The 15,587-nt window shown below is 36.2% G+C and overlaps 1 protein-coding gene across 1 annotated transcript in view; it reads left to right on the top strand.

Annotated features, from left to right (window-relative positions):
• LOC126272123 (venom dipeptidyl peptidase 4-like) overlaps positions 1 to 15,587 on the top strand; it is a 298,015-nt gene that overhangs the window by 218,088 nt on the left and 64,340 nt on the right. Inside the window, exons 7-8 of the mRNA XM_049974723.1 lie at positions 1,629 to 1,780; positions 1,914 to 2,026. Coding sequence (XP_049830680.1) covers positions 1,629 to 1,780; positions 1,914 to 2,026 — 265 coding nt within the window. The remainder of the gene's footprint in view (positions 1 to 1,628; positions 1,781 to 1,913; positions 2,027 to 15,587) is intronic.

Raw genomic sequence — 15,587 nt, 5'->3', positions numbered from 1 at the left:
TACCAGCACAGATTTAATGTGAATGAGTCGAACACGTTCTCATAGCTCATAAATGCCATACAAGTGGTAACTGATATTTGTTGCTTTTTTTTCTATAACTTTACTGAGAATCTGTTAATAGGTCATTGTGCTACAGCCTCTTCTAAAGCCAGCTTGTACTTTTCCTTCGTTGAAGATTGGAGCATCAAAGCCCACATATGTAGTTAAGTGTGGTCAACTGACAAATGTAAGTTCCTCTAATCTCAGTGTTCTGTAACATTGTTTGATGAATTTTCCGGATGTGACTGCCTAAACTCAGTTTGTTCCTCAAATGAACCTCCATTTTCCAAATTTGGTGTTATCAGTTAGTTACACTTTGTACATAATTCCTTTAATGACATGGCAATATTTCCAACAAATTACAGAGATGACACTGAGTTCTGTTTCATCAGCAAGTTTTAATTTCTCATGGAAGTTCATTTTAGGAAGAATATTCTGCATAGATTCATATCACTTGTTGCTTGGCATAAGATATGCTGGCAATGAAAATGATTGTGTAATTTGCCAGTTTGTTCCAATGGCTATCACAGGTAGGCTAATAATTTATTTATATTACAGAGGCTGAAAAGAACATGTGGGCAAAGTGTGACTGCTCTCTGTTAAAAAGCATCTCACTTCTTTTAATGGACATTGATAATCACATTATTAATAAAGTAAATAAATTTTGTGTTAGAGTTCAGGGTGTAAATTTGTGGCTATTTATGACCTTCATAGATCATTGTGAAGTTAATGTTACATGTTTACTGGAGAAACCTTCTAAAGTATTCAGCTTCAATTTAGTTTTTTGTTCAAAAGATAATGTGCCATGTAAAACCATCTGACAGATGTCAGTCATCAGATAAACAAGGGATGTTGAGGTGTTTCATACTATTATTTAATTATTGAGGGAAATTACAGCAGAGAAGATACATCAATCACAAAATAAAAAAGTACTCTTCTCAATAGCTAATTTATATCTTCGAGTGCCATCAATTACGTTCTGAAACCATTTTTTATATTCTTCACATTTAAATTAAAAAGAAAGGTGTAGCTTAAAGATTTAACAACAACTGAATAATTTGTGAATGGAATGATATATAAAATAAAGGAAAGGCAACTGCTCACATACAGTTGATTGATGTATGCCACATAGAAACATGCAACAGAAAATAGAATTTACACTAGCTTTTGAGTTATTGCTTTGTCTCTAGCAAACGCACTCACACTCACACGAACAGACATACAAATTCACATCCCTGAGTCACAGACATGTGCATTTTTGTGTCTGATGGTTGTGTGTGTAAATGTGTGAATTTTTGCTAGAGAAAGACCAAGAGCTCAAATGCTGTTTTGTGTTGTGTGTTTCGATGTACCACACATCAGTCAGCTATAGATGAGTGGTGCCTTTCCTTTATTTTATAGCTTATAATTTTGATTGTTTTGTTTTACCATAGTTTGAAGTAAAAGTTATATTTTTTTGCTTTGTGTGCTATTTTGGAACTGGGATTTTTAGTCTGTTTCCATGTGGGTAACAGGTGTGTGTGTTATTTATAGTAGCATTGGTGAGTATATGTAGCAAATTAAAGTTCAGTTTTCTTGGAATTTCTCAGCAATTTGGTACCCGAAGGATGAAGCTATGTGGTTCTCACCAAATGGGAAAACCCTGGCATATGCAAGTTTCAATGATACATTAGTTCATACCGTGCCAGTAATCCAGTATGGAAGCTTATACCCTGAAGTGATTAACATTCATTATCCAAAGGTATAAATTATAATTATTTTGGTATACTACCAAATATTTAACTTCTTCTGGACAATCACCCTTTTTTGATAAATCTTTCTAAATGTTGTAAGTGCACTAATACTTCTTGTTGCATGACTGTTTGCCACAAAAGCCTGGGACACCAATACCTGAAGTTTCTGTACAACTGATTGATCTGGATTTGGCAATGAAAAATGTTTTGGACAACTCAAAACTTATTTTACCCCCACAGGATTTCGAAAACAGGTAAAATGTTCAGTGTTGATCATGGTCATGATAATGATGATAATACTGTCTTTGTTGTTACTGTGGCATCAATCTGAAGGCGGGTTTGATTCAGCTAGTCAAACTAGGCAATAATGTGCAAGTGTCTTCATCTTTGCATAATTACTGAAACCTACATCCATTCAACCATGCTTAATGTAGTCAAACTTTCTTGGCTTTCTACAAATTTTATACATTTTACCAAATTGATGATTCCTTGATGCCTCAGGATGTATCCTATCAGCCGATCCTTTCTTTTAGTCAAGTTGTGCCATAAACTCTTCTTTTTCCCAAATACTGTTCAGAACCTCCTTATCAGTTATCCAGACTACCAACCTAATATTCAGCATTTTCCTGTAGCATCACATTTCAAAGGTTTCTGTTCTCATCTTGTATGAATTGCATATTATTTGATTTTTCACTTCTGTGCAAGGCTACTATTATCTTAAATAATAATAGTGGAGTTGCAATAAAAATTGATGCCTAACATTCTTACAAATGGAATAACAGGTGGTGAGTGCAACACATAGAGTGAATTAACTGATGTGTTTAGTTAGTTGATGTTCCATGGATCATTTTGCATGATAAATTGCAATGGTGTGGAATGAGTCATTTTACATTGACATCAAAAATTAATTTGTAAACATAGCTACAAGCTGAATATTTGTATTTTTTTATTCTGTTTATTTATTTTATTTTTTAAAAAAAAAACACAGATGTGAGGTAGTAATTCCTACCCACCACCTTTTACACATTTACACATTACAATAATAGAATTCTTCTACAAAATAGAAGGAGTCACCTAGAAGAAACATTTCAATTTGTTTTCAAGTTTTACTTTGATGTCTGTCAGACATTTTATAACACTAGGTAAGTGATCAAAAAGTTTTGTTACACTAATTTTCACCCCCTTTTTGTGCTAAAGACAGCCTTAAAGTGGAGTAATGAATGTCATTTTTCCTTCCGGTATTGTAAATATGTACATCATTGTTCCTTTTGAACTGTAGTGGTTTATCTACAAGAAACACTTCATGAGGCAATATAGAAAGTGTGAAGCAGTATTAAGAATGCTGAACTCCATAAATAGATATCTAAATGATGATTGTTTGTGAGTGATATGTATTATTCTTACAGCACAGCTTTGAACATGAAGACTCTTTCTTAAAGATGAGTTACCCCAGTACATTATTCCATATAACACTACCAAATGATACTATGTGAAATGTGTCAGCTTAGTGATTTGTCTTTTCCCAAGATTTGCAATGATTCTAGGTGCTAAAGCGGTTGAACTCAGTTGTTTTAGGAATTCCAAAATGTGCTTTTTCCAGTTTAAATTCATGTCCACATTGCCTTACTAAGTGCAAATTTCTGCATTCTTTACTCACCAGGTGTTATTCTTATCACTGGTGTAGCACCATTAAATGTGCAAAAATGAATATGTTGTGTCTTTTTAAGATAGAGGATGAGACCATTCACGGAAGTCAGTTGATGATACTTTTGAGAACATTGTTTACCATTTCTTATGTTTCTGTATATATGCTTGGACTGATTACAGTACTTGTGTCATCTGCAAAAAGAAGTAATTCTGCTTGGCATGTATTAGCCAGAAGATTGTTTACATATATGAGGCACAGTAGAGGACCAGATATTGAGCCCTGGGGAACACTGTATGTGATTTCTCCCCAGTCAGAATTGCATCCCCAAACTGTATTGATTGAAATACTAAGTACAACTTTCTGCATTATTTTGGGTAGATATGACATTATCCATACATCGTCTATACCACCAATTCATTAAAATGTCAATTTATCTAGGAGACTGCTGTGATACGCACAGACAGATGCCTTAGATTGGTCACAGAAAATACCAACTGGTGCTATTTTATTATTTAATGCTTGTAAAATTTGGTGAGTGAACATGCAAATGGTGGTCTCAGTAGAACAACTCTTCTGAAACCCAAACAGTGATTTGCTGATGATATTATTGTTGCTAAGGTGAGATACTATTTTAGAATGTATCATTTCTCAAATATATTGGAAAATGATGTCAGCACGGAAACAGGTCAATAATTACTGCCATCTCTCCTAAAGAGTGGTTTAACAATGGCATATTTTGGTCTCTCTGAAAAAAAGCTATGAGTTAGTGATGCATTACATATTTCAGGTAAGACCAGTGTTATCTTATGGAACTAATAACAAATATATAGTACTTTATTGGAAACACCAGAAAAACCAGATGAGCTTTTATTTTTGATAGAATGTATAATTTTCTTAATCTCACCTGAAAGAGAAGTTGGTGACACTTTTGTAAGAGTTACTTATTCAGTATACTACTGTGATTTTTCTGTTGAACTGTTTGTCCATATCCTTTTTACTATATTTAAGAAATGATCATTAAATATGTTTGCTACCTGTGACTCTTCCTTTATAGACCTTCCATTCAGCTTGATAGTGATGTTATCTTGCTCTGTGACTGGTTATCCTCTCTCTTAGGCATTCGATTGTGTAAACCACAACATCCTTTTAAATAAATTAGAATTCTATGGTGTCACAGGCAGTGCTGCAAAATGGTTCAAGTCATACCTCGCTAACAGGAAAAAAAGGGTGTCAGTGCAAGGGACTAATGAATTAAGTCATCAGTCATCATCAGAATAGGAAGAAATTACATGTGGTGTCCCACAAGGATCCATTTTAGGGCCATGCTTTTTCTTGTGTACATTAATGATCTCTCATCAGTTACACTGCCAGAAGCAGAGTTCGTTTTGTTTGCAGATGACACAAGTAATGCAATAAATAGTATGTTGAGTGTAGTTCTAGAAAGATCTGCTGATGATATTTTCATGGATATTAATAAATGGTTTAAAGCCAACTCACTGATATTAAATTTCGGAAAAGTCTCACTATATGCAATTCAGAACCTGTAAGAGCTTTCCACCCAGCATGTGCATAAAGTACGAAGAAGAGCAGATAGAAGAGGTTGACAGTCTTAAATTCCTGGGATTACAACTTGATAATAAATTCGGTTGGGAGGAGCACACCACAGAACTGCAGAAACGCCTTAACAAATCTGTAGTTGCAATTCAAGTGTTAGCAGACATAGGTGACATAAAAGTGAAAAAGTTTGCATACTTTGCCTACTTTCATTCCATAATGTCATATGGTATAATATTTTTGGGTAACTCTTCAAGTCAAACAAAAGTTTTCAGAGTCCAAAAGCATGTAATACGTATTATTTGTGGAGTAAACTCACGGACATCTTGTAGAAACCTCTTCAAAGAACTGAATATACTAACTACTGCCTCTCAGTATATTTACTCCTTAATGAAATTTGTCCTAAATAATATATCTCTTTTTCCAACAAACAGCTCAGTTCATAAATACAATACCAGGAACAAAAATGATCTGCACAAGGACTTAAAAGCACTTACTTTAGTTCAAAAAGGGGTCCACTACTCAGGAACACTCATCTTCAATAATTTGCCAGCAAACATAAAAAAGTTTAGTTACAAATAGAGATCAGTTTAAAAGGAGCCTGAAAGACTTACTAGTAGCCAACTCCTTCTACTCCATTGACGAATTTTTTAATAGAAATGAATGATGTGTTGTATATATTTATACTATTAGTATTGTTATTTCAGCTTAAAACAATAAAAAATAAAAAATAAAAAAAGGTGACATGTTCCACATCCATGAGGATCTCCTCAACACGGATCTATGGAACGAAAACTAATCTAATCTAATCTAAAAGATACATTCCATATAGCCTTAAGATCGTTGTCAGACTTGCTGATTTCTGACATTATGTGCATGTTCCTTGATTTTTTGATAACCTTTCTTGGTAATTTTGAGTTGTTTTTGTAGTGTGCAGCTATTGCAGGCTTTTTACATTACTGTTTAATGTCTTTTCTGACTAGCTTACATGAAAAGCTATTTTCAGTTAATGATTTGAATTTATCATGGACTAGATTAAATTTTATGTTAGCATTTGGTTCATTATAAATTTCAGCCCAGTTCATCACTTGTAAACTTTTCTTAAAAACATTTGTCCCGCAGTCATTAATTATAAGGTCTATTCAAAAAATTCCAAAACTTTGTTGCCAAAATTTTTCTATGCTTACCTTCTACTTATTGTGCATGATCTTCTTTGAGATATCCTCCTCCACAATTGACACACTGCTCCCAATGTTATTTCCTCTTCCCGTAGTAGTCTTGGTACACTTCTTGCTGGATCACATGAAGCACCATCTGCAAATCTTCTTTTACCTCAAGTATCATTGCAAATTTTCATCCTTTCAGTGGGGTGCTGGGATGCCAACCCCATTTTGCTCCAACACACCACTGCTATGAAACTATGAATGTTCTGAAATTTCTTGAACAGATATTGTATTCTAACTAATTTCCACTAAGGCGTATCTGTACTGTAAAGCACTGTGCTATTTATGTTAATTAACTGTGCTCCATGACAAGAGAGACCATTTGTTACTGGGTACACACTTATTTTCTTATTTTGAGCTTCATAAAACAAAACATTATCAATTCAAGCCCTCCTGTATTTATCCACCAACAATAGAAAGTTAATTGTGGGGATCAAATTGTAGATTTCAGATACAGATAAGGTTTCCAGATAATTTTTCTTGTAAGTATGCTTTAGAAAATCACACTAAAGTTCACTACAGACTATTAACTGCTTTCTGCTGCCTGACAGATGGTACAGTAAGGTATCCAGAGGCTTCATAAAGAGTTCAAAATTTCCTAGAAGGGTCTGTATGGAGTTACATTAAACATGAACTATTTTTCAATATTAATTCATAGACAAACACTTCTACATGCTGATGTTGTTGTTGTTCTTGTGGTTTTCAGTCCAGAGACTGGTTTGATGCAGCTCTCCATGCTACTCTATCCTGTGCAAGCTTCTTCATCCTTCAGTACCTACTGCAGCCTACATCCTTCTGAATCTGCATAGTGTATTCTTCTTTTGGTCTCCCTCTAAGATTTTTACCCTCCATGCTGCCCTCTAATATTAAATTGTTGATCCCTTGATGCCTCAGAACGTGTCCTACCAACTGATCCCTTCTTCTTGTCAAGTTGTGCCACAAACTCCTTCCTAATTCTATTCAATACCTCCTCATTAGTTATGTGATCTACCCATCTAATCTTCAGCATTCTTCTGTAGCACCACATTTCAAAAGCTTCTGTTCCCTTCTTGTCCAAACTATTTATCGTCCATGTTTCACTTCCATACATGGCTACACTCCATACAAATACTTTCTGAAATGACTTCCTGACACACACTTAAATCTATACTCAATGTTAACAAATTTCTCTTCTTCAGAAACGTTTTCCTTGCCATTGCCAGTCTACATTTTATATCCTCTCTGCTTTGACCATCATCAGTTATTTTTCTCCCCTAATAGCAAAACTCCTTTACTACTTTAGGTGTCTCATTTCCTAATCTAATTCCCTCAGCATCACCCGACTTAATTCGACTACATTCCATTATCCTCGTTTTGCTTTTGTTGATGTTCATCTTATATCCTCCTTTCAAGACACTGACCATTCTGTTCAACTGCTATTCCAAGTCCTTTGCTGTCTGTGACAGAATTACAATGTCATCGGCTAAACTCAAAGTTTTTATTTCTTCTCCATGGATTTTAATACGTACTCATTTTTTCTTTTGTTTCCTTTATTGCTTGCTCAATATACAAATTGAATAACATCAGGGATAGTCTACAACCCTGTCTCACTCCATTCCCAACCACTGCTTTCTTTTTGTGACCCTCGACTCTTATAACTGCCACCTGGTTTCTGTACAAATTGTAAATAGCCTTTCGCTCCCTGTATTTTACCTCTGCCAACTTAAGAATTTGAAAGTTAGTGTTCCAGTCAACATTGTCAAAGCTTTCTCTAAGTCTACAAATGCTAGAAACTTAGGTTTGCCCTTCCTTAATCTTTCTTCTAAGATAAGTTGTAAGGTCAGTATTGCCTCACATGTTCCAATATTTCTATGGAATCCAGACTGACCTTCCCCAAGGTCAGGTTCAACTAGTTTTTCCGTTCGTTTGTAAAGAATCCGCGTTAGTATTTTGCAGCTGTGACTTATTAAACTGATATTTCGGTAATCTGTCAACACCTGCTTTCTTTGGGATTGGAATTATTATATTCTTCTTGAATTCTACAATTATTATATTCTTCTTGAAGAGTGAGGGTATTTCACCTGTTTCATACATCTTTCTCACCAGGTGGTAGAGTTTTGTCAGGACTGGCTCTCCCAAGGCTGTCAGTAGTTCTAATGGAATGTTGTCTACTCCCGGAGCCTTGTTTCGACTCAGTTGCTGATTGCTGCAAAATACACTTGTCTCAATATTTTTGAACTTATGTTCTGTCTTATTATATGTAACAACTCCTCCTTTTTCCATATTAGCTCTGCATGAGTAAGCTGCAATAATGTAATCTTTTATATGTAACTTATCTAACTCTGCACTTATGTGGTGCTCAGGTAGGCCCAGGGTGTCTATCTTTTCAGAGCTCTCTAAATTCTCCAAACATAGGGGAAACTCTTCTACCTTTATTACTCAGTCCTCTAACATTTTGATGAAGTAAAGCAAACCTACTTTTTGTGCATTCTTAAGCATTTTGTGGGGCTCTTCCGTTATTTTAATTTCTTTCAAAACAGGGTGCCTGAATCCCAATTCTGACCTAAAAAACAGGTGGCTCCATGACATCGTTAATCACAGGGAACTTGCTTTGTGCAATGGCAGCCCCCACGTATTATCTGGAAGAAGCTCAGCCAATGTAACTTTCCCTCTCTTATTGAGGTGTAGACCCTGTCTAGTATATCCCCGTCTCCTAACTGTAGCAACAGGCACTAATTCACGTGTGTCAGTTAGACATATCATACACAGCAATATTAATATAAAAGTTTTCATTAACAAAGTTTGAGGCAAGTTTTATGAATAATAGGAGGAAAAAAAGAAAAATGGTATAGCTAAATTCATGGTTTCAAATTTGTCATGTTTTCTGTCAGGGGCCTGAAAGCGAAAAAAAAAAAAAGAGATGCATTGATTTATTGTTTTTTGATCAAATGCATGAGCTTGTTATGAGGAAACTGGGAAAGAAGAGAATAAAAGCATGTTAGATATGGTATAGTGATTTATAAGGATGCTGAAAATGAAATAGATTGATAAGAGATGAGAAGTTGCTCCACAACACTGATGAGAAAAGAAATATAAGGAAAACACTAATTAAGAGGAGGAACAGGATGACAAAATGTATAAGGTGTGGTCAAAAAGTAACAGGAATTTTTATTTTTCTTAAAAAATCTATATATTTATCACAATTAACTTTGTTCCCTTCAAAGTAACACCCTCAGACATAATTCACCTGTGCCAGCACTTTTTTCAATCTTGGAAGCACTTCTGAAACTCCCTTTTCATTATGGTGTTCAGCTCCTTCAGCAATCCTGTTTTTATTTAATTAATGATGGCAAAACAACATCCCTTTATGGTTCTTTTCAGCCTTTGGAACATAAAGAAATCTCAGTCTGGCAAACACAGCGGCTGGGCAACATGACAATTTTGTTTTTTTGCCATGAAATCATGAACAAGCATTGAGGTGCGAATGGGAGCAATACCATGATGCAATTTCCACAAGTGGTTTTGCCCCAATTCTGGTCGTTCGATTTGGATTACTTCATGCAAATGGCACACAACTTCCAGGCAGTATTCCTCATTGACTTTATGAATATAAGTCAGGAACTCATGGTGCACTATCCCCATGTGCCATTATAATCAAAGAAAACTGTGAGAAAAACCTTCACATGTGACGTGGATGAGTAGGAAATACAAACCTGTAATGTTTGGATACAGCATTAATAATGTACCCTTTGATACAGTAATGTCATTTAAATATCTGGGTGTAACATTTCAAAGTGATATGAAATGGGACATGCATGTGAGGACTGTGGTAGGGAAGTCAAATGGACAACTGCAGTTTATTGGCACACTTTTAAAAAAGTTTGGTTCATCTGTAAAGGAGACTGCATATAGAACACTGGTGTGACCTATTCTTGAATCCTGCTCAAGTATTTATGGTCTGTACCAGGTCGAATAGAAGGAGGGCATCAAAGAAATTCACAGGAAGGCTACTAGATTTATTACCGGTAGGTTCAAACAAAATATAAGTGTTACGTAGGTACTTCGGGAACTTGAATGGAAGTGACTGGAGAGGAATTGATGTTCTTTTCAAGGAACACTCATGAGAAAATTTAGAGAACTGGTATTTGAAGCTGACTGCCAAAGGATTCTAATGCTGCCAACACACATTGTGCATAAGGACCTCGAAGATAAATTAGGGCTTATATGGAGGCATATAGACAGTCATTTTTCCCTCACTTTATTTGCAAGTGGAAGAGGAATGGAAATGACTAGTACTGGTACAGGGTACCCTCCACTGTGCACCATATGGTGACTTGCAGGGTATCTATGTAGATGTAGATGTAGGAATAGATTGAACTTGTCAGATTCTTTCTTGGTCTTAACTCTTCAGGCAGTTTCCACTGGGACAACTGGGCCTTGATTTTGATGTCATACCTGAGTACCCATGTTTTGTGTCTTTTTTTAACCTTCTTCAAAGTTCTAGATTGTTGTCAACTTAATTCAGGAATTCCTGTTATCTGTGTGATGCCATTCCTGGTTAAAATTCAAACATTTTGGGACATACTTTGCTGCTAACGTTTAATGCCCAAAGCATCTGGAAAAACTGCTTGGCATCAGCCAGAGGATATGTTGACATCATCAGCAACCTCTCTGATGCTGATTTGGTGAATTACCAGAACCATGTGGATGCAGCTTTTTCACCACACAAATTTTGCAGGACCATTTATTAAGAAGTTTTGGGTATTATGAGTATTCACATTCCTTCCTCCTTGTGCAGTTGATTGACATGTGGAGTTTCAAACAAACCATATGTAAGTATGTTTGCCTCTAGATGAAAAAGAATATAAACATGTACATTCTATCTTGAAATGTATCACTCTCTTATTTTTTCATCCACCTCTCTCTGGCATTCCTTTCTGACTCCTTCATGTTAGCATGTTCTTCAAAGCATTATCATCTTCTTCAGAACTCTGTTCACATAAAATTTTGGGTTTCACTTCTGACACAAGATAGTCCACATTGATTTACAAATATTTCTTAAACTTTTACTTGATTTAGATTAGAAAATGGACAAAAAAAACTTTGCTGCTAACAAGATTTTGTTATCAGTATTACGCTATGTGTGAACTAAAGTCTGAAGAAATTTCACAACCTATGCCACCAAACAATAAACAGGGCAATATTTCAGTGCTACTGTGAGCTGAGCTTCAGGAGTTAGTAGAAAAACATAAAATTTTTGTTTTGCACAACAATGTTATAAATAAACTGCTGTGTTTCAAGTAAACACGAAAAGATTCATAGCGGTAAATTCTAATTCTGTTGAACCATTCAATCAAAATGCCACAAGCTAGACTAAGACTTGTCTACATTGTGGCTCCAACTCAAAGATGTGTCAGTCATGTTTCTTACATACCACTTGAGAGATCACTCCAAAGTGAGTCTACAGATCATTGCTGGAGGACCAGATGCTGAGTAACCAGATCTGGTGAACACAGTATGATTAAAATCCCCAGCCACGAATTGTTATGTGTTTCCCAGAAAGCAGTATGCAGTATTTAATTTGCAAGGAAGGCTTTTGTCATACCATGGACAGTGCACAGATCATTAAACAGGATGCAAAAACAAACAAGAACCACTCACATCAAGGATTAGGGTGAGGAAAGGCTCATACCAGAGAAATGTAAAATATAATGCTTCAGTTCCTTCTTGATCACTTAGCAGTAGTCAATCATAATTTGAAACAGTCAGTTACATGTACTGCAAGGTCACTCGCTAATTTTTTTCTCTTTGCAAATGATATATACGCAGTAATAGTAAGTAGTATAGTTCCTGTCACTGCAAAGGCATCTAACAAAAATTTTCAAAAATTTGTTTATGGCAGATGGCATTTTACCAACAGCTTCACTCGGATATAGCACACATCTCCTACTCCCCTCTCTTAATGTCCACCTCTTCCACCCCCACATCTCTCTAAGCACATCATCCTTCCATCTCCATCTGTCCAACTTTTCCTTCCTGCTCTCTCTATCCTTCCATCTGCTCCTCCCCTTTTCCTTTTCCACCAACCCACTATCTCTGTTCATCTCATCCTCCCCACCTCTCCCTATGTATCCTTTCCTCTCCCTCTCTTTGTCCCATCATCTGCTCTCTATCTTTCTTAATACCCGCTCTCGCTATATATGTGCTTAGCTGATCCCACCCACATGTGTAGCCCTTGCAAGGCATATTGATACTAACCGTGCAATACACCTTCTGCCTTCTCTCTCTCTCTCTCTCTCTCTCTCTCTCTCTCTCTTTCTCTTTCTCTCTCTCTCTCTGTCTGTCTCTATCTGGTCATCCCCTCCTCTGTCCTTCTCAACCTTCTCCCACCTGTGCCCATCTGCACATGTAGCCCCCACAAAACATGTTGGTAAAGCAGGCTAATACTATTCAAATACAACACACCTGCTGTGGAGCGCAACCTTGAAAGAGTTGACAACACAAAGTTTCTCGAACTCTGGCTCCAGAACAACACAAAATGAGAGGTACACATTGAATATTTGTAAAGAAAACCAAGCAAAGCCTACTACATGATAAGGATCTTAAAAACTTGTTGCAGCAAAGCCAGCCTGTTAAATGTATACTACTCCTATGTGCATTCTGTAATCAAATATGGCATAATCTTCTGGGGCAATGCAACAACAAATATTAAACTTTTCAGGATGCAAAAGGGAATATTAACAATTATTGAAGGGGTAAACAATATGAAATCATGCAGATCCATATTCAAAAAACTGTCAGTTCTTCCTCTTCCTTGCTTTTTTATCTACGAAACATCAGTTTTCCTCAAACAAGGTATTGATAGACACCAAGATTTCTTATTAAAAATGAAGATATTCATGCATATAATACAAGGCAAAAATCTGACCTTCATATGAAACAGGTGAGAACGTCATTGTGCCAAAAAGGCACTCTACATACTGGGATAAAAATTTACAATAATCTGCCTAACCATATTAAATCAGTAAGGAAACTCAGTAGTTTTAAGGCTGAACTAAAGGGACATTTAATTGATCATTGCTTTTACAGTCTGAGTACCTAGAAACCAAACGACAAAAATAAAGATTCATTATGAATATCCTACTTTGTATGTTGCCTCTAATGTTTGTTGTATATATTATTCTTTGGTTAATTACATCAGTGTCTAGTCCTTAGGATTACAATACAAACTGTATTTTATCTTGTAAAGACCTAACCATGTCCAATATCCTTGTTTATATTCCATACATGTAGGATTTGAAGAACTAAATAAATAAATAAACCTACACTTCGAGGCCTATAAAGACAGTTCTTATCCTGACATGTAAGCTGTCCCCTGCAAAGCAGGCCCATAAGGCAGGCAGATATTATAACCACACAACATGGTTGTTGTGCAGTACAGTATTTATGGGAGAGGTTGAAAAAATGTGTTTTTGCTTGCATCTGTGCTCCTATTGGAGTCAGGAAGTTATAAACCCCACAGTGATGGTACTTGTGAAGTTTGCAGTTTGTATGACAAATTTGGTTGAAATTGGTTGAAGGGTTTTAATGGAGATCCTGGGCATACATACATACATACATACAATCTGGACCCTCCAGAGAAAATTACTGCATCTTTTATCTAATTACCACAAGATGCACATTACGAATAAAAAGGAGCAAGATAGGATTCAGATTCAGGGACATGAGAATGCCTTATCTGTGGTGGCATGCCTTTAAATGACTTTGATGAAAATTGGGCTTATTTGTCAATTGGTGCAATGCATATGCTAACATACCCTACAAGGACGATCCAGTATGTACCAATAAGACAGATGAGAACAAGTTAGAAGGAATATAATAATTCGCAAGTAGCCCTGAATAATTGTTTATCACAAGGGCAAATTCAGCAGAATATAAAAATGGGTGTGGCAGTACCTGGAACTCCATTTCAGTGATGGCAGTTGTGATTTTCTGACTTGTATTATGTATATGAGCAGTGTCATGTTGTGAGGGTACTTTTTCATGATGATATAAACTCTCCACTCACTGCTGCCAATCACCTTAAATATCCACAGTGTTTACACCCTCCTTCCACAGGCACATTATCCTGTGTTGACCTCAATGATACAGTCCATGGTGTCTGTTCACACAATGAGAAAATGGGCTGTACTGTGCAGGGATTTCATTTCTAGTGATTGTCCTGCCATTTACTGTTATACCAAGAACTACATACTAGCAACTGCAATAAGAACTCAAATGGTACACCATGAATGATGGAAAAAATAAGGTGTAAATTAATATGGAATGTCCCTCATAGTTAGTATGATACTGGGATGTTTTGGGTAGAATACAAATAATGAGTAGCATAACGATAACCACTAGTTGCATTGCTGAAGCATTGAATAACTGACAGGCCTATGAACAAGACAATGTGTTGCTGAACTTTCAGACAGTGGTCTTCTGTGGACCTAAGTAACACAAAAGACACACACCCACAGCTGCACTTTCTGTTGGGAAGCTTGCAGTACCTCATGTCAGTGAAGCAAGCACATATTGGTAGGAGTCTAGTAATCTTCAGCAGTTAAGATAATACTACCTTTCAGGTAAATGACAGCAAATCATAAGAATGATCATCTTGTGCACTCAGCTTTTATGCATTTGGTCCTCATTCAACATGTTGAAGAGGCTGTCCATATATCAAGGGAACAGTTGTAAGGTTGAGAACTGTAGGGTGCCCTAAACAGCTCAGGGGCACACTATACATCAGAGGCAGTAACCAGCATGTTGACTGTATGTGGGCTACACAAAAGTTCTTTTTTTTTAAAGATTAGTTGACTCCATTCAGTCCACCAGCATGAGATTCCAAAGTATATACAATACCAAAAATATGCCTCCTGCAAATGAGATTATTAAAATCTTAGTGATCAGCTGCTGAATCATTCACCAAGAAGTACCAGACTTTGAAGTACTCTTAATGAGTAATGGAGCTCCAGTGACACTACATCAGAAAGGAGGCTAAAACTTATAATTTACAACAATGAAATATTTGGGGTAAATGTAAGTGTATATTGAAATGGTAGGCTAATAAAAAACAGATGTGTTATGTCAGTTCTAGCAGGTAAGGAACCCAAATCCACCAAGATAGAAATTGAAGGTGCATGCTAAATTATTTGGGCAAGGTTCAGTATAAAGGGTGGGTAGAAGCACAATTGGATCCTTCGATCAATCACAGGGTTCACCCTCAGATGTCACCAAAAGCTTTAGAGAAAATTGCAGCTTGCTAATTCCTGTGTTCCCCAATTATATTGTTATCATTGGAGGACACATTAACCAGTTAAGCTGTGTGGAGTATGCTGAGGTGATGAAGGCTGTGTAAGTAGCAGAGATCCT

The sequence above is a fragment of the Schistocerca gregaria genome, chromosome 5 (assembly GCF_023897955.1).
Source record: "Schistocerca gregaria isolate iqSchGreg1 chromosome 5, iqSchGreg1.2, whole genome shotgun sequence".
Taxonomy (NCBI): Eukaryota; Metazoa; Arthropoda; class Insecta; order Orthoptera; family Acrididae; genus Schistocerca; species Schistocerca gregaria.
This window is presented reverse-complemented; position numbering and strand designations above follow the sequence as displayed.